This window comes from Pelodiscus sinensis, chromosome 23 (assembly GCF_052426305.1).
Source record: "Pelodiscus sinensis isolate ZL-2025 chromosome 23, ASM5242630v1, whole genome shotgun sequence".
Classification (NCBI taxonomy): Eukaryota; Metazoa; Chordata; order Testudines; family Trionychidae; genus Pelodiscus; species Pelodiscus sinensis.
In genome coordinates, this window is record NC_143074.1 from 10,550,569 (window position 1) to 10,570,271 (window position 19,703).

The 19,703-nt window shown below is 46.4% G+C and overlaps 1 protein-coding gene across 4 annotated transcripts in view; it reads left to right on the forward strand.

Annotated features, from left to right (window-relative positions):
* COL27A1 (collagen type XXVII alpha 1 chain) overlaps positions 1-19,703 on the forward strand; it is a 296,056-nt gene that overhangs the window by 95,629 nt on the left and 180,724 nt on the right. For all 4 annotated transcript variants that reach the window (XM_014580186.4, XM_014580190.4, XM_089772923.1 and 1 more), the window contains 2 exons: positions 11,269-11,322; positions 18,292-18,336. In XM_014580186.4, the coding sequence (XP_014435672.3) occupies positions 11,269-11,322; positions 18,292-18,336 (99 nt within the window). The remainder of the gene's footprint in view (positions 1-11,268; positions 11,323-18,291; positions 18,337-19,703) is intronic.

Sequence of the window (19,703 nt, forward strand, 5' to 3'; positions counted from 1 at the left end):
GGCCAACACCAGGGAAACTCTATGCCCCCCTCCCGGCCCCGGACTCCTTAAAGGGGCACGGGCTGGCTATGGTGCCCGTGCCAGGTGCAAGCCTGCCAGCACCCAGCCAGCAGACCCTGCACCTGGCACAGCACAGAGCCACCCACCCGATGTCCCCCAGCCCACCCCCTCTTCCCAGGACCAGGCTGGCGGCTCCCAGGAGCTTGCCCTGGACCGCAAGAGGCGGGCACCTTCCTGGGCTAGTGCGGACATCGTGGACCTTGTCCACGATCTCCGCACTAGGCACAGGAAAGTGGCCGGCTAGGGCAGGAGAGCTGCGAGCCTGGCCACCCAGGAGCAGGTGTGCATGAAAATCAAGGTGGTCCACTGAGACCCCCGACCCTGAGCCCTGAGTTTACAATGGCCGTACTGGGTCAGACCAAAGGTCCATCTAGCCCAGAAGCCTGTCTGCCAACAGCGGCCAACCCTAGGGATCCTGGAGGGGATGGACCGAAGACAGTGACCAAGCCATTTGTCTCGTGCCATCCCTCTCCACCCTTCCACAAACTTTGGGCAGGGACACCACTCCTACCCCCTAGCTAAGACTACTCCATGGACCCAACCTCCATGACTTGATCTCACTTCCTTTTAAACTCTGTTCTAGCTCTAGCCTTCACAGCCTCCTGCAGCAAGGAGTTCCGCAGGTTAACTATTTGCTTTCTGAAGAAGAACAACTTTCTCTTACTAGTTTCAAGCCTGCTACCCATTCCTTTCCTTTGGTGTCCTCTAGTCCTTCTTTATGGGAACTCAGGAAGAACTTTTCGGAATGCACCCTCTCCACCCAACCCCTGCTTTTAGAGTCCTCTATCCTGTCCCCCCTCCGTCTCCTCTTTTCTAAGCTGAACAGTCCCAGTCTCTGTAGCCTTTCTTCATCTGGGACCTGTTCCCAACCCCTGATCATGTTAGTTGCCCTCCCTTCTCCCAGCCTTTCTCTTCCCCTCTCCCACCTCCTTTTCCCAGTCTCCCCCCAGTTTTGTTCAATAAAGACAGAGTCAATGTTGGAAGAAACGTTATCTTTATTTTGTACATCAATAAGAAGGGGGGCTAGGGAAGGGTAAGTGGAAGGAGGTGAGGGAGGAATAGGGTACGAGCCCCCGATGGGGAGGACTGGGCTGGCTCTGTGGGCTTCTGGGGGTGGAAGCTCTCCTGCAGCCCCCCGATTGTCCCCTCTCCCCAGATGGCAGCCTGCGGCAAGTGCAGCCGGGCTGATGGCCGAGTGGTGTGATGTGCCCAGTGTGGGTACTCCGGGCACTCCAAGCCAGAACTTCTTTGCAAGCGGGGCACCCCTGAGAACTGTCTGTCCGGGGTGGGGGTCGGGACCCTTTAAGCGCAGCCCTCGGCTAGCCTGAGACAGCATCTCCACGCTCTAAGTCCTCCTCTGATGCCCTGCCGGCACTGCTTCCGGCCATCCTTAAGCCCTGTTCAGAGTCCACTCAATGTGGACTTGCTAGTTCGAATTAGCAAAACGCTAATTCGAACTAGTTTTTAGTTCTAGACGCGTTAGTTCGAATTAGCTTAGTTCGAATTAACTAATTTGAACTAACTTAGTTCGAACTAGCGCTGTAGTGTAGACGTACCCTAAGAGATTAAGTGATTTACCCAAGGTCATCTGGGGAGTTGATGGCAGAATTGGGGAGTCTGAACCCAGATCTCTTGGTACCAGTCAGGTGCTTTTAGCATAAAATCATCCATCCTTCCTGCAGGTTAGTGTGTACTCTTTGATCAAACAAAATCCTGAACTGATTTCAATTTCAATTTTAAAGCAACAAAACATTCTTTCAAATGTAAAGGGTTTTTTTTTCCAAAAATGTAAAATTTGAATCTACATTACTTGGCAATGTTCCTTATGGAGAAAGCAGTATGACTTGGATGTGCTGGTTGGGGAGTGATTCAGATGCTTGGAAGAGAAGTTGCAGAGAAATATAGGGTTATATTGTGCCCACCTATAGTGTCCACCACCCTAGGGTCTAAGTTGTCAATTAAGCACCAACAAAGTAGCATGTATCAGCAGGAGCAAAGACTCAAAGAGGAAAGAAATGCAAAGAAGCCTAAGTGAACTTCGATGGGATTTCAGGTCTGCAGTCTAGGGGCTTGATCAATTTAAGTCAATGAGAATCTTTCCATTGATTCCCGAGATTGGTCTAGGTACATATAAGCATGGTGTGGAGTCTTTGTGAGCGAGGGCATGAAAGATGGAAGTGTGAGGTTATGCATCTATTTCCCAATGGCCGTCCTTGAGGAGCAAAGGGGCAGGATTTTAGCAGTAGTGCCAGTCTGCCATAGGGCTCCAGGAGGGAGATGATGGTTTGGTAGTGAGGAAGATGCTAAGATTCTGGATCTAAAAGAAGTACACATGAAGGCTCTTGTCCTTCCTGAAGAGACTGTCTGTAGTCAAAATCATAGGTGAACATAGTTGGTAAGCCAGACGACTGTGTAATATTAAGGGGACATGTGAAGTGACTTCTCTCCGCTCTTTCTTACATCTCTAAAAACTGCAGCTGGACATACTGGTAGACCCCATGCTCACCTGTAGAGAGGCCCATGTCTGTTCTGTTCACAACAGGATGTTGTCAGAGACCAACACTGTCAGCATAAGTTCTATTTATTTATTTTATTACCCCGCTTTTTTCTATTAACGCCTCCTCGCCTTTCCCTTCTTTTTGTTTAAAGTGTTTGATTTGCAAACTCCCTCCTTCAGGGAGACTTCCTGGGCAACAGCTCACCTGGCTGAAGCCAACTGGCAAATAGAGTTTTTGCAGACAAGACTGGAGGGCTGGGTGGTTTGGGCAGCTTTACCTTCAGCCAACAGGAAAATAAAATCCTATTTTTGGAGAAAGATTCTGAAGACCTGCCAGGATTCTTTGAAGCAGCAGCTGCCAGATTGCCTCCCTTACTCCAGCAGAGGATTTTTAACCAAAATCAGATGTTCTCTTTTTTCTCTCTCTCTCACACACACACACTCTCTGAAAAAATCTAGGGGAGGTAAAAGAGTCAAAGCATCTTACCATTCCCCTTTGTTTTTTGAGGTTCATCAATCTTAGCGATTAGCTATGTTCTTGCTTGCTTGTTTTCTGGACCCATAGCAAGAAGGCCTGGTTGCTGCTTGTATCCCTTTCAGCAGTGAAAAGAAAGGCCCTGGTCTTGAGCCCTATTTTAACAGGCACCGTGATATAAACAGGAAAGGGGGGGAAATGGCATTTGTGTCCATCTGTCTGTATGAGCCTGATCATCCTCACCAGAACTCTTCTTTAGCCTGGCACAGAAAACTATGCCTTTTGCAGAGACGAAGGCTGATCCAGTGGTTATCCTAGAATGTTAAAGACACTTTCTTCCTGGGTAACTCAGTTACTCCTCTGTAAAATAAATAAATAATACTCCTATGATAAATAGCAGTTCCCTGCCTCACCTGTAGTGCTCAGATGCTACAGTCATGGGGGCCATATACATGCCGAAGACATCTAGATAGATGGTTTCCATTTCCTTAGGGCAATACCCTCTCCTGCTTGTATATGCGGTTTTTGAACTCCACTTCGGCTTGCTTCTTTCAGGGAGTTTCTCTCTGACAATGTGAAATCCATTCAGCTTTTTTTAATATTTCCCAGCTGCTAACTAGAGCCAAAAGTTTGGTCATACCTGACTTCAGCAGTCCATAGAGGAGCCCCATTGGCTCTTCTCCAGCAAAACTTGTTACTCAAACATTTCCCTCTTAGCTCTGCTGCTTTTGTTGCTTCCATCCAGTTCCACTCTTTGGATCCTATAGTTGGCAGGATGAATGTCTCTATTTTTTTCAGTGTGGTATTTCTCTGCTCAGTCCCAGTCCTCGAACATACTTTCCACTAGGAAAGCAAGCTGCTCAGGAAGCAAACTGCAGCCTGCTTGCAACATGCTCTCAATCCTAAATGGTAAGATTTTCATCACCAAAAATTATACATTTCTTTGCTGTCCTGAGGGACAGAGGAGGAGGATTTTAATTATATTAAGCTGGTTAGTCTTGTTCACAAATCTCTTGTCATTGACCCCACCCTGTATTTGCTTATCACCACGGCTATGAAGGAAGCGCTTTCTGCCTTTCCCACATCTCCATTGTGCTGTATCTCGTCCTGGCAGGAGTGTTGAGCTGGTGCACTACTCTTTGAGGACACTAGAGGGATACTGAGAAGAATCTGGGGAAGAATAAGAAGCAAGTAAAGTAACAAAATCTTCCTCCACTCCCGCTGGCTGCTTGTTTGCAGCATTTTGTCTGACTTGTGGCATTACCAAGGCTGCCCACAGGGTCAAATGGGAGGAGATTGGCTGCTCAGGTTGGGGGGAGGGAGGAGATGGGGAGGGCCAAACTGGGAAATAATCTTAAGTGGGTGTGTGGCAGCTAATGCATCTCCCTGAGTTTAAAAAAAAAACAACAACAGACTACTGCAATAATCTACAACAGAGGTCCAAAGCACAGCTGCTGAGCCCTTAAAAATACCACAGTATTTGGTAAGCGTTCGAAACACTGTAGCATTGCTGTTGAAAGTTCTCGAGCGTTGGACCATTGCTGTTAGACTGCAGTACAGGGGTCCCCAAACCTTTTCATAGTTTGGATCATACCTCTGTAGAGAGATAGGCTTTAGGACCATCACTGCCTTTCATAGCTGCATGCATTTCCCACATCCATATCTTGTATGGAAAGGTACCACCAATACCACTGTTATTCCAGAATAAGATTGTCCACAGAATACTCATATTGATGCAGCTATATATAAAAAAGACAGTTTAACAATACTGATATAATTGTTAATAATTTCCTGTGTAGACACATCTTTAGCGAGTTGACCAAGGTCATATAGAATGTCTGTGGTTAAGCAAGAAATTGAACCTAGAGTTGTCAAACTCCCAGGGAGCACCCTGACCATTGGACCATCCATCTTCTTACCCTCCATGTGTCACTTTGAGAATTACTGCTGTAGTGCTTTTCACTTCGGGTGTGTCTGCAACTGGGAGGTGTGATCGCAGCACATGTAGATCAAAGATAGCTTGAGTAGCAGCAGCAGTGAAGCCACAGCAGCATAGGCTAGCTCTGCCAATGCACAGCGCTGTGTACATGTTTGAGCAGCTGACACTGATGTTCCTGTGGCTTCATTGCTGTTAATCAGGCTAGCTCTGATGCAGCAAGATCAGAGCTAACCTGGGTACATCTGCACATACTACAATCATGCCTCCCAGTTACAGCACAGACAGATCATCAGAAGCCACAGTGCTGTTACTAGAGAATGCTATGAAATGTGCAGTGGTGTTGTTACCATATCATTTCTATGAGCCTTCAATTATCTGTTGCTTGTAAAATAATTTAAAAAAGACTGTTCCGAGGCAATATCATTTTATAGATCAAGCAAGACGTTCTCTGTGTTTTAGCCTTATTGGTTCAGCATGTACTAGAAATTTGTTTTTTCCTGTTTGTTGTTGTTTGCTTTTTTCAAGAAAGTCCTTGATTGATTGATTGATTGATTGATTGATTGTGTCTGCAGACATCAGAAAGCTGCTTCCTACAGACACTCACCACAGCTTCTGGGCCAGGTCTTAGGAGAGATACACAGTGCCCAGTTGGAAAGGTTCACAGCTTTTCCTTTTTCAGTGATTCCCGTAAAATCTGAAATTTGACCCCAACCAAGAAAGGGCTCATTTTTCACACTTTCACTAGCAGGTAATGAATGTTGCTGCTGATATAGCAGGAGGTGAAATCTTGGCTCCACTAAAGTCAATGGGAAAACTTTCATTGACTTAAATGGGGCCAGAATTTTACTCTAGTGTTTAAAGTTATTAGCAATCCTTCTAGCTAACTGTACTGGCCTCGGATGCAAACCCTTGGAAGATAAGTGAATCTTGGTGATGTCTTGTTTTCAGGCTTCTCTGCATTTTTTGCTATTGGTATATTATTATCCAAGTCTCACTCATGTCAGTTTCACTGGTGGAGGTTTCCAAATGGCAGGCTGCTGCTGGCCATCATACTCTGCTTTCTTCAGATTCAACTTTCCAAAGAAGCCTCTGTCCGTAGCATTCAGGGGAGCCATTCGGGTGCAGCTGTGCTGAGTGCCAGCAATTAAACTACCAAAAATCTTTGGTCTGAGAGGGAGTGTATGTGGGAGAGAAAGTGAGACACAGCTTGGAGAGGATTGCTATGCCATTATGTTCTGGCTCCCCAGGATCTAACCAAAGCCCATTTTTTATTCTCTTAGTGTCTGCCAGTCCTGTGTCTGATAAAATGAGCTGAACCAGCGTTCTGAGCCTGACTTTCACTTTCCTCAACGCTGCCCCCCATTTGTTTCTCTCTGAGACAAGCCAGCAGTGGAATGCGTACACAAAGAGGTTGCTCTCTGCTGAACTGGAGGGAATTGCTCTTTTTCCTCCTCTCGCCCCATGCTGTCATCCACAGCCCACAGTACACAATAATATTGCACACTGCCTACCGGACTTCCAATCGGGCTTCATTTGTTGGAGCCAGAAAGATGGATTAAGGGAGATGTATAGTAACATCTTATTTTTAAGAGCCTCCTTACAGCATGTGTCTGTCTGTGTAGGTTTTCCATATTGGTATCCATTACCATTGTATCTGTGCATACAGCAGGGAAAGGTTGTTTTAAATAACTTGAGCCTTTCTTTTTAAGCCTTAGATGTAACCACAAAATCAAGGGGCCAGATGCTCCATTAATCTCCTTGCATAAATAGCACAAAGTGTCTCACTATGGAGAATTCCCCTAGCTAAGGGGGATCTCTCTGTTGTGGAAAGCTGGTTGGCCTGGCTTCTGCACCAGTTGCCTCCATCCTGGCTGGCTTCATTTCTGTCCCTGCATTTCAGAAAGAGCCTGTCAGGGAAGAGGCTGTTAGACAGGCAGCTGAGTTGAGGTGAGGTGTATCATGGGTGAGGGCAGCAGGGATTCTGTGGCTGGAGAGATTTAAAAGTTTGGAAGAGAAATATGTAGGGGATTTGCTGCATATCAGGGTACGTCTAAACTACATGTCGACGGAGGCATGTAGATTTGTGTATTCGAAAAAGGGAAATGAAGCCGCGATTAAAATTTACATGGCTGCCGCGCTGAGCCGACAAACAGCTGATCAGCTGTTTGTCGGCTCCGGGCGCTAGTCTGGACGCTCCCCTGTCGAAATGAAAGCCTTTTATCGACATCCCCTGTAAACCTCATCCTACGAGGCATAAGGGGGATGTCGATAAAGGGCTTTCAGGTCGGCGCGGCGCATCCAGACTAGCGCGCGGAGCTGACAAACAGCTGATCAGCTGTTTGTTGGCTCAGCGCGGCAGCCATGTAAATTTAAACGAAGCCGTGATTATTTAAATCACGGCTTCATTTCCCTTTGCCTATCTGTCTAATCTACATGCCTCCATCGACAGAGGCATGTAGTCTAGACACACCCTCAGAGTGAAGATACCCATGCTAATGATAAAGGCACAGAACTAGGACACAAAAGGGCTGAGTTTAGCTCCTGTCTCTTCCACAGACTATGTGACCATGTGCAGGTTACTTATCCCTCTGTGCCTGACCTCCTCATCTCTACAATTGAACCAGTGATCCTTTCTTTCACCTACCCTCTGTCTTGTCCATTTAGATTATAAATTATTTGAGATGCAGTCTCTGTTAATCCATGTACTTACAATAACTCACATAACAGGGCCCTGATCTCATTCAGGCTTTTAGTCACCATTGTAATACAAATAATAACAAAATGCTGGTTATAGAACTTCAAGTTACTTCTGCCATATGACTAGAAATAGGAACGGCACAGTGAATCTTAACAGACAAATGTTAAAAAAACAACCATAATCAGTAGATTTTTTTGCTTTTCTTCCACTGCTCCATTTTATACTGTTTAACTAATCTTTGGAACTCACTGCCTCATGTTATTCCTTTAGAATCAATTGGGGTATAAATGACACATGCATTTGTGCTGGATAGACAATAAGAGCCATCATTCTTCATATTTCCAACATGACCGGGGGTGAGGAAGATATGTCTCTTGTCTGGGATAGTGTTGCAATCAATGCATTAAGAATTGGCTTGTGACCTCCTCAAGATCATACGATATTGGAGACAAGACATTGGGGATGTCACGTCTCTCTCTATGAGGTATTTTCTATTAAAGGAACATGAACTTTGCTATACTCTTAAATACAGTGTTTGATCCTATAGGGTTGGTTCCCTAAGACACAGCAATTCTGATGTTTCCTCTAGCAGGCAGAATTACCTCCACTGCAATGAATGTACCACACTGGCTTTTAAAGAAACTGCAGGGAAAAGAATGTCAGGTCTGATCCTGTGGGAGCAGATCTCAACTGCGGTTAAGGTCGGTGGGAGTCAAGACCACTCTATGCCTGACAGGATCAAACTCTAAACAAACTATCTTTCAAGCAACTTCTTCCCTTAAAGGGAGAAAATTCAGACAGGGCCGGCATGAGGCATGTGCAGTCGGTTCCCCCGCACATGCTTCTGTGCTTTATTATTGGCCCTGCTCCAGGCTTGAGGTGCTATGTTCCAGTGACCCTCCCGCCAACACTCCCATAGGGCTGTTTCCCCACCTGTGCCCTGCCCTGAACTTTGCTTCACATAGGCCCCTTGTGCAAATCCAGCCCGTGCCAAGCTGAGCCTGTTGAGGCCAGTGGAATGGGCAGGGCACAGTGAGTTCTCCAACCCAACAGACTCTGTCCCCCAGCGCACAAAGCCTGGCATCCCAAGCAGGTTTCCAAAAGGGAGCAGCCCCCCATAGCAGCCGCAGATCACCTGGCAACTCCTGGCAGCCGCACACTGGAAATGAGCTAGGCTGCTTGAGCAGCCCTGGGGAGGCCCAGGGCTGGACTGAACTGCGCTCCCTTCTGCCAGGGTATTGAGCAGTGTGAGATGCCACCCAGAGAGTGTGGCACTTGCCCAACCAGCACCTGGATTTGTGTCCCTGCCGAGGTTCAGACCACGCAGCTGGCCACCCAACCCAAACTACACCCTGCAAATAAATATGCCAGCCCTGAATTAAAAGATGAAAATCAAAGGCCTGTACACCATTTAAAATAGGTGCATATGTGTTTAGGCCCCAGGCTTAGGAAAAACTATTTCACTAGGAGGGTGGGGAAGCACTGGAATGGGTTACCTAGGGAGGTATGTAGGAATCTCCATCCCTGGAGGTTTTTAAGTCTCGGCTTGGCAAAGCCCGGGCTGGGTTGATTTAGTTGGGATTGGTCCTGCTTTGACAGGGGGCTGGACTTGATGACCTCCTAAGGTCTCTTCCAACTCTAGGATTCTATGATTCAAGGATTCTATGCTTATGCTATGCTCAGGGGTGAACAGTGCCCTGAAAACTGCGTCGTGTAGGGGAGATGGGCTTATATTTCAGCTCTGCCTGTTGTTTCACTCCCACTGACTCCCTTCAGTTTCTGGCCTAGGGGGAGAAAGCTGTCTGTTTCCAAGTAAAGGTAGCTATAGCAATGGGCTTCTTCCAGTAGTATAAAGGGAGATTACTTCTCTAGAGAATGGCCAGCATGGGCACGTAATACCATGTGTCAGTGGCTATTGCCTGCTTTGGGGACACTCAGCTGATCCAAAGAGCTTGCACAAACAGTGATCAGATAAATCCCAATTCCACTGCATTTTAAAGGAAAACAACCCCTATCTTAGGTTGAAAAGGTTGGACTTTTTCTGCTCTGTCCAGGCTTCTTATAGCTCAAGTCTTTCTGGCTATGCTAGGTTCAGTCAGTATTGCTGGAGGTAAATGTCTTTGAGAACATCAACTGATGCCTAGGTTGCAGGGAGGGTCACTCATAGGGACAGGAAGGGGTACATGGGGCATCCCATTTAGCAATTAGATGTTTGGCAGGAGCACTGGGGCTCAGTACACCTTCTTTGTATTGCCTGAGCTACCAACTGGCTGGTGAAGTGAGTTCTCTCAGGGTACATCTACCATGCTTCCCAGTGCAAATAGACAAGCTAGCTCTGGTAGAGCAAGCTGTGTAGCTGCTTAAGCTAAACATAGCAGGGTACTTAGAGGTAGCAAGCTGCCCAAATACGTACCCCGAGGGTCTCGGTAGGTGGGCACTCATATAACTACACTGGTACTTGTGCTACCCCACCATGGTTAGAGCACCAACTTGAACAGAGCTAGCGTGTCTGCCCATGTGAGGAAGCCTACTCCCAGCTACCGTGTGAACGTTCCCTCAATATTCCTGGCAGCATCGAATACCCCAACTTCTTTTTGTTACCCTCATTACCACTTCTCATTTAAACAACATGACAGGATCTTTCGGGTGTTTCTTCTTTGACATACACAGCACACTGCAGGTCTCTAGAAATGTTTAACCTCACAGGCAGCTCCTGCCTTTCTGGTTTAATACCCTCCTTTTCCTCTCTCTGCTTATATTCCAATAAAGACTCCAGCTTTAAGCAGCAATGCTTCCTCCTTTTGATCATTGTGACCCAATTTTAAAACAGAATGAAAACTGGCATGCAGCACCTAATTCTACCTTCTGTAGCACTGCTAGTACTTCTCCATAAGCTGGCAATAACCTATACAAGAGGCAAAAGTGTTTATTTCCCCACCCATGCACACACCCCTTCTGCCTTTGTTGGACCCTCTAAAGCCTTGTGTAAGCTCTGATATTTGTCTGTTGCTGTTAATAGGTGTTAGCAAAGAATGCAGCCAATCCAGGGTTAGATGTGGTTTAAGCTGCAAGAATAGACAAGGGTAAACCATGGTGAACAGCTGCGTAGGGTTCAGCCACAGCTTCTGAATTGGTTTTTCCTGGGCTATCCCATTGCTGACCCTTATTGTGTTCCAATTGCTGGTGCTTGGGTGCTTATCATAGTAGGGTCTGGGCTAAAGGCTTCTCTGTTTGCCCTCTGATTTCTACCTGTCTGAACTCATATTGCTGAGCGGCTGAGTTGTGCAAAGCATGCTGCAAATGTGGCCTGTCTTCTCAGCAACTCCTGTTGGCCTCTGGACAGACTGAAAATGTGTTCTCTACCACATGGCCGTATAGGGCGTCTCCAGTATGATGTTGGCATTGGGAGTTGTTTTAATTGCAGTCTTTAACTTCAGCCTCCACAAGTGGCAGTCTGTCTGTGCTCAGACCTGCTTTGTAACCTGCTGGCTTTCAAAACTCTGCACTGAGCAAAACAGGAGCAGCATTAAGTTGTCTATTTTCTTTTTGCAGTATGTGCCAATAACCAATGTTTGTTTGTATTTGCCTCCCAATCTCAGGGTTTTCCTGGCGATTTTGGTGAACGAGGACCTCCAGGCATAGACGGAAACCCAGTAAGTTGCAAAGTCCTCAGTAGAGTTTTTGTTTCTCTCTTGCTGCTCCATTTTACACCATTTTACTGTGTCATACTAGATGCCTAGAATCTGAAGGGAGCTCTCTGCTGAGGCTGTCTGAGGAGTGCAGAGGCAACTGTCAGTCTATTTGTTGTTTTAGGTTCCTCTGAAAACTCCTGCCTCTTACACAAACTGCTAGTTCCAGGTCACTGTGGTGTCATCTGCATCCCATTTCTCCCTCTGTCCCTCCATCGCTTCTCCTTCAACCCTATCCTATTGAGTATTTTCCTCTCAGAAGGATATAATTTTAGGAAACATTAGGGCATGTCTACCCTAGGAAATTATTTCAAAATAACTTATTTTGAAATAATAACTCCGGAATAACTATTTCAAAATAGTGTGTCCAGCATACAGGGAAGTCTTGAAATTTGTCCGAGGCAGGCTCCCTTAATGTGGATGCACTAGCTCAACTTAGAGCCCCAGGAAGCTCTGGGGAGTAATTACCATGAAGGACTCTGGGGAGTAGTTATTTCAAATAGCAGCAATGAAGTGTCCACACTACCGCTATTTTGAAATACGCGTTATTCCTTGCGGAAAGCAGGAGTTTTTATTTTGAAATAACCAGCCCATTATTTTGAAATAACAGGCTTGGTAGTGTGGACACCCTGCTTGTTATTTCAAAATAAGGGGAGTAGACCAGGGCCTAATGTGAGGATGTTGCTCTCAACTGACTTGACGCTCAACTATCAATATTATCCCCTGTGACTTGGGTCAGGTCTACACTACAGTTGAAGGGCGGCTTAAGGTACACAGTCCAGTTACGTAAAACAAGTAGCTGAAGTCAGCATCCCTTAAGCCAAGCTTCAGCGCCATCCTCGCAGGCGGAGGTCAATAGGAGAAACACTCTTGTCGACTTCCCTTATTCCTGGTGAGGAGTAGGAGTTCCAGCGGTGTCAGGGATGCCTTTGGTGTTCGATTTAGTGGGTCTTCATTAGACCTGCTAAATTGAACAACCGAAAATGGACCACCCGCAGTGTCAATCTTCTCCGTAGTCTAGACATGGTCACGTGACCTTAGGGCCTGATCCAGAGCTAAATAAGGTCACTGAGTCAATAGAGAGACTTCCCATAATCTTGGGATCAGGGTCTCTGTAGGCATCATAGGGAACTTGGCCCCAAACTGGCAGGTGACATTTTGGCTTTTATAGCTACTCCTGGTTTCTCCCATTTTAAAAATCTAGGTTGCTTATTTGGTCTGATGTTGCTGGCAGTCGCTGCTTGTGGGAACTGCCGGGGGAGTCTGGGAGGCTCTATGTTTAACATCAGAGATGAAGCAGACAATTTGTTTGCTAAGCTGCTTCAGGGAACAGCATATGCCCATTGTTAATCCGTTCTATCCTTGGAGTACAAGGGCTGCCATTCAGAATCCTAGAATCCTAGGGATGGAAGAGACCTCAGGAAGTCATCAAGTCCAGACCCCTACCCAAAGCAGGTTGAACACCAACTAAATGATCCCAGCCAGGGCTTTGTCAAGCTGGGACTTGAAAACCTCTAAGGATGGAGATTCCAGCCCCGCCCTAGGTAACCCATTCCAGTACTTCATCACCCTCCTAGGAAAATAGTTTTTCCTACTATCCAACCTAGACCTCCCCCACTATAACTTGAGACCATTGCTCCTCGTTCTGCCATCCGTCACTACTGAGAACAGCCTTTCTCCATCCTCTTTGCAACCTCCCTTCAGGAAGTTGAAGGCTGCTATCAAATCCCCCTCACTCTTCTCTTCTGCAGACTAAATAAGCCCAACTCCCTCAGCCTCTCCTCATAGGTCATGTGCTCCAGCCCCCTAATCATTTTGGTTGCCCTCCTCCGGACACTCTCCAATGCATCCACATCCATTCTATCTGAGAGAGGCCAGGACTGGACACAATACTCCAGATGTGGTCTCACCAGTAATGAATAAAGGGGAATAATCACTTCTCTAGATCATTCAGCAACACTGACTCTTTAGCTTGTAATACAAAGTACAAGGCATTGTTCTTCTGACATCCTCCTTTCTACTACATCTCATTTGCCTGATGCTGGTAAATGAGTGAACATACTGCCACTCACCCCTACCCATCAGATCATTAATAAATATGGATCCAGAATACTTGGAGGAAGCTCTAAGACCTCCTCTCATTTAACATACATTTTAATACCAGTGCAAAGGAGTCAAATTGCTAGCTCCGGACCTTCCATCTGTGGAACCAGTACTACACAGGAACATGGCTTCACATCTCCTTGCTCTCATGCTGCAGCCCTGTCCTGAAGTAAGCATTTCCAGACCACTCACTTCTTGGCCTCTCCTGTTTTCAAATGACCCTTACTGGGTTTTTAAGAAGTGCACTTGTCCCACAGGAATTGGGTTGAGACCACCAATTCATTTTGTATAAACTACAGGTTGGACCTCCCTGGTCTGGCACCCTCCGGACCTAACTGTTCCTGGATAAGGGATTTTTCTGGACTAGGGGAGGTCATTTCGCCTCCCCCTCCCCCCGCTGGCTTCCTGGCTCCCTGGCTCCCCTGCAGCCCAGGAGAGCTGTGCTAGCTCATGGCCCCTCCCCAGCCCAGCAGAGCCACGCACTGGTTCCTGGAGCTCTTGTACCCTCCCAGCACAGCTGAGCTGCACTCGTGCGCTGCCCCCTTCCTCGCAACCCAGATAAGCTGCACAGATCCAGCCCCCCTCGAAGCCTAACGGAGCTGCACACAAGCTCCCAGCCCCCACTGCCCTGCAGCGCGCTGGGACTCTCAGATCCTGGAATATCCATCGTTGTGTCGGACCACAGATGTTGCTGGACCAGAGAATCCCAGATTTTAGAGGTGCACCCTGTACTGAACAACTGACTGTTGGTGCCTTTTAATCACTGCTAGAGAAGAGCAGAACAATTTATAAGACATAATGTGTTCATCGGGGGAGGGGCGTTTCCTGCTCACAAAATATTTCCTAGCAGAGTGTTGACTTTCTCAAAAGCAGTGCTTTTTTTTGTAAGAAAAAAGGTGCTGGTACTCCAGGCTCAAACTTGTTGAGCAAAAAAACCCAGAAAAGTTATTGAGCAAAAAAAAAGGGAAAACTTGTTGAGGAAAAAAAGCCATTCTGGGGGCCAAAATGTGGTCGCAGCTCCTTTAAGAGCACCAAAACGCCACGCTGGGAGCCGGAAAAAAAAGCCTTGCATCCCGAGCAGCCTTCCGTCAGGAGACGAGCTGCCCCACGAAAACAGGTGCCAGTACGCAGGGGGGAAATGCTATTCCTTTTCTGTGTGCTGGAAAAATAGGTGATGGTATGCCGTTCTGGGCCGTACTGTCACAGAAAAAGCACTGCTCAAAAGTATTAGTTATTCATGGATGTCTTTGTCAATTCCCCTCCTGATTGGTTCTTGGCTGCTCTTTGAAATACACACTACACTGGTTACTTTCACAAGTCACCTGGTATTGTTTTTTTCCCTGATTGGATGATTCGTATACGTAAGCCTTACAAGCGCACATTTTGACATTTCCATTCAGCACGTATTGAGCATAAAATTCCATTTCCAGAAGCATTTTCTGTTAGCCAGTCTTGACTGCTCACTCTTTAATGCAAAGTGCAAACACCAAGGAGTCATGAACGCAGTAGATTCAATGTTTTTGATTTCTAAAAAAATATTCTTGGCATTCCCTCCCACAGTATTCAGGGAGCTCTAGAGCCTCAAATGAGTGACCTAGCAATGAAAGACTTCCTTGATAGTTCCAATGACTGAAGACAACCACTCCTTCAGGAAGGTCTGAGCTCCTAATGTATGTTCAAAGAAATGTTCTCTTTTCCAAGAACACACATTTTTGAATTTTCAAGGCATTGAAGGCCCATTCTGAAGATGTGTTTAAAGGCAGCTAAATGCAGCTCCCCAAGTATTAGAGAGATCTTAGGGAAACTAATGTCCTCTCCATTTAATTCATCCAGAAGGATTGCTCTGCTTTCATCTTATCAACGGCTTTAAAATATTAATGTGCCTCAGAGATTGCAGAATGAAAACAGAATGTTTCGGCTCATTTGAAGGAAGGTTCACAAGGTCACGAGCCGCGTCACAGACACAGAAAAATTCCAGCAAGTTTGCGTGTGGAACACACAAATATACCACGTTTGCTAGGTGAAATATGTGGCAGGCAGGCAGCCATGGGTCCTGAGCTTCCCCTTCCTGTGTCTGAGCCACTGAGCTACATCAGCATCTGTACAGCATTGTTCCCTCCCATGCTGCTGTCTGCGGATGGCTGATGCTGTCTGTGTCTGATCCTCTTTCGATTCATCTCATACAGCAAAAGGAGTTAGGCCATTGCAGTTCCCTCCTGCCAGCTTCCTGAGAACCGTTGGGCCATCACATTTCACATCCCCCACTCCTCTGCTCTCTGGACATGTAAATGCATTGTAAAATCCTAGGATCTGGACATGGGAGAGAATGATGAGCTCACCTCACCCCAGGGCTAGAGTCAAACAGCACAGGAGTGCGTGGAGCCAGAGCTCCAGGCTGTGCACAGCTCCCTCATGAGCAGGAGAGGACAATAAATCAGGGAATGGATACCTGACATGCAATTGTTGTGGATAACATAGCCAGCAAGGATAAAGGGTGATGTAGCCAGGGCATCAGTGAAACCTCTGCTTTCCTTTCCTAGAGCAGGAAGAGGCTAGATTTTAGAATCCTAGATTTTAGAGGGGCAACCTGTACTGACAGATGACAGAACAAGAAGCAATGGTGTCAGGTTGCAGTGGGGGGAGGTCTAGGTTAGATATTAGGAAAAACTATTTTACTAGGAGGGTGGTGAAGCACTGGAATGGGTTCCCTAGGGAGGTGGTGGAATCTCCATCCCTAGAGGTTTTTATGACAAAGCCCAGGCTGGGATGATTTAGTTGGGATTGGTTCTGCTTTTAGCTGGGGGTTGAATCTGATGATTCCTGAGGTCTCTTCCAACCCTATGATTCTATGATTTTCATTTAATTTTAAAGTTAAAGGGAGCTTTACTATGCAGAACTATGTAAAAATGGATTCCAACACACACCCATCAAAGCCTGGGTAATTCTGGCTACTTTCTTTGGTATCCTATCTAGAGATGGTATATCTAATCCAACACAGATTAAATAAAAAATTGCAATATGGAAGGCGTATATTACTAATTTGCTATGAGAGTAGCCCCTATAGGCTCCATTCCAGACAGCAGACTGTGCTAAAGTCTGTATGGGTACATCTACACTTGCACCCTACATCGAACTAGGGATCCAAATGTAGGCAACCAAAATTGCTAATGAAGCAGGGATTTAAATATCCCGCGCTTCATTAGTATGATCTCGCTGGCGTGTTACTCTGCTGAACAGCTGTTTCGAAAGTGAAAGTGTGCGCCGGGACGCGTTAGTTCAAACCCCTTGGTTCGAACTAACGTTACTCCTCAAAAAATGAGGAGTAACGTTAGTTTGAACCAAGGGATTTGGTTCGAACTGACACGTCCCGGCGCGCACTTTCACTTTCGAAATGGTCATGCCAATTTTCTTCCACAATTTGATCGGAGGAAGTGGGTCTGGCCCATGAAAGCTCATTACTTAATAAACCATCTTGTTAGTCTTTAAAGTGCTGCATAGTCCTGTCTTTTGTTTCAGGTGCTCTGGTGGCTATTCTGTGTATAGCAATCAGAGCTTTCTTGCGAGAGAGCATCCATGCAGTCTGGACACTCTCTGGCACAAAAACACATCGCTTTTCCGATGTGCTTTAGTAGTGTGGACGTGCTCTTGCTCAAGAACTTTTTGTGGAAGATCTCTTCTGCAAAAATCTTCTTGCGCAAGAAGCCTGCAGTGTAGACATAGTCTGAGTGTGCAACTTGCCTCCCTATGGAGAAGCAGCTGCAAGTAAATCCCATTTCCTTTCTGGAGATGAAGGGTTACAAAACCCTGTGGACTAGCTTGGGATAAGCTGCTGCACAAAATGTGGGAAGAGGGGTTAAAAGGAGCCACTCTTCTTTCCTGATATCCCCATGCTGAGGCTGGACCATCTCTAAAGGGGCCCTGCCTCGCTCTTTACAGTATTCAGCAGCACTGACCCCTCAGAGCAGTGGGAGTTACATGTTGTTCCTGGTCTCAGGGCAATGCAGTGGCTGTGTTACTCTTTCTTTTCTGTGGGCCCTCATGCAGCAACTACTCAGCCCTCAGCTCTTGCTCCTTAGTAGCAACCTCCTCACTGGAGACAGCCCCAGATCTTTCCTGGAAGATCCCACATGCCACACAAGCTTATATTCTTTCAGGTAGTCTTTATGACAGGCTTCATTGCATAATTATCCCCATTTTAAAGAGGGGCAAACTGAGTCAGGCGATGACATGATTTGCCCCACATCACACAGGAAGCTGGTGGCAGTTCTCCTCGCTGGAATCATGCCTTCACACGCTGTCAGACATTGCCTGTCTTTAACCATTCTCCTCCCTGCCTGCACTCTCCAGTGCTAATGTAGCTGCTCCCATTTCCTTCCCACTAAGCTCTGCTCATCCCTTTTAACTCCCCTTCTCTCCTTCTTTTTTCTGACTCCCTTCCATCCCATCCCCTCTGTCCAGTTCCCATATCAGTTTTTTTCCCTCTCACCTGCCACCCCTTCCCTGCCCTCCTGTCCCTTGCCCCTCCCCCACCAAACATCCACTGAAACGCTGCCTTTATCCTGCCCGTTCCTAAGAGGGGAGACCAGTTTCAGCATATAACTGCAGGGACTGCAGGAGAACAACAAGTAGCCTTCTGTTTGAGGGGCTGCCCTGCTTCATTAACGTGCTTTCTGAAGATGGAAGCTCTAGATTGCTCAGGCTGTTGGAATTGAGGGTGGGGGAGGTGCGAGGAGGCTGGTCTTTTCCTTCAAGACCTTGAAACACTGAGCTACTCTTCAGCCTCTGTTTGTCTAAAAGAGTCTGTAACCATGTTGGTCTCTTTCCTTTTAGGGAGAATTGGGAGCCCCGGGTCCTCCTGGAGTTCATGGACTCATTGTAAGTAGGAAAATAACTGGAGCTTTGGCTTGTGAAGACTTTAACCCTTTCAGGGCATTGCAATCAGCATTGCAATCACATCATTTTTCTTCTTTTTCCTCTTGTGAGGGAGACTCAGGGAGATGTGACTCTTCATTTTCTGAGGGAGAGGTAGATTAAAACTGTGACAGTGGGGGAGGGGGAGAAGGGGACATGAGAAGGTGCCAGAGTAGGATGAGGAAGCAGAAGTGATAATTTCAGGTATGTAACTTTTTAGACACAAGGGAGCCATTGGGAGTTTAGCCCTGTGTGTCTTCTGTGACCTCCCCTTTCGGTGATATTTATCAGTGGATTTCTTTAGAAGACAGGATCTTGCATTTATTCTTGGTAGGAATCTATTTTCTTCCTTAAAAACAGACCCTCTAACCAGCAACACCAGGAAACTAAATTGTTTGACCTAGGTCCATGGTTCCCAGACAGTGAAATTACTGCATGAAGAAAAACCCTTCCACCCTCCCCTCTCACACAGCTCAAGTCTGCCCTCTGCTACACCCTCATTGACTTCAGTAGGGCATGCATTGGATAGTTTTCACCCACAAACCTCTGTGCGCTGAGGTGAGCATATGGCCTACATGCTCTCTCTCTCTGCTCCTTGGATTGGCACCTCTTTCTTTCTTTCTTTCTTTCTTTCTTTCTTTCTTTCTTTCTTTCTTTCTTTCTTTCTTTCTTTCTTTCTTTCTTTCTTTCTTTCTTTCTTTCTTTCTTTCTTTCTTTCTTTCTTTCTTTCTTTCTTTCTTTCTTTCTTTCTTTCTTTCTTTCTTTCTTTCTTTTTAGGGCTCTGTTCTTGTTTGGAGAAATTTCTCTCACTACACAAGAAGTAACAAGCATTATTATTATTAAGATGACATTCGTTCAAAACAATCTCCTCTTCCCTGCTGTGAAATCTGCCATGCAGATGATGACCAGTTGTGAAATATCTCCTCATGCCATGGGGTGATCATTCATGACAGTAGCTCACAGGCGCCTCAGCTGAGACTGGGGCAGCCTTATACTAGGTGCTGCACAATACGCTCCCAAAGAGCTTGTAATCTCTGTAGATCAGATGAACCGAGCATGGGCGAAACACTGTCATTATCCCCATTTTACATATGAGGAACTGAGGACTTGCCTGGGGTCACAAAGGAACTGAATCCAGGTCTCCTGAGGCCCTCTTTAACCACAAGAGAGGAAGTTTTTTGGAAGCAATGAGAGACCAAAGGACATTACTGTCCATTTCAACACAAATGATGGACTTCCCCCTGGCCCTATAGTGAGCCATTTTGATTGGTTTTGCTTCCAGGGCAGAAAAGCATTTCTTTCCAGTGCTGACTTTGGGTTGCTAAGGTGGC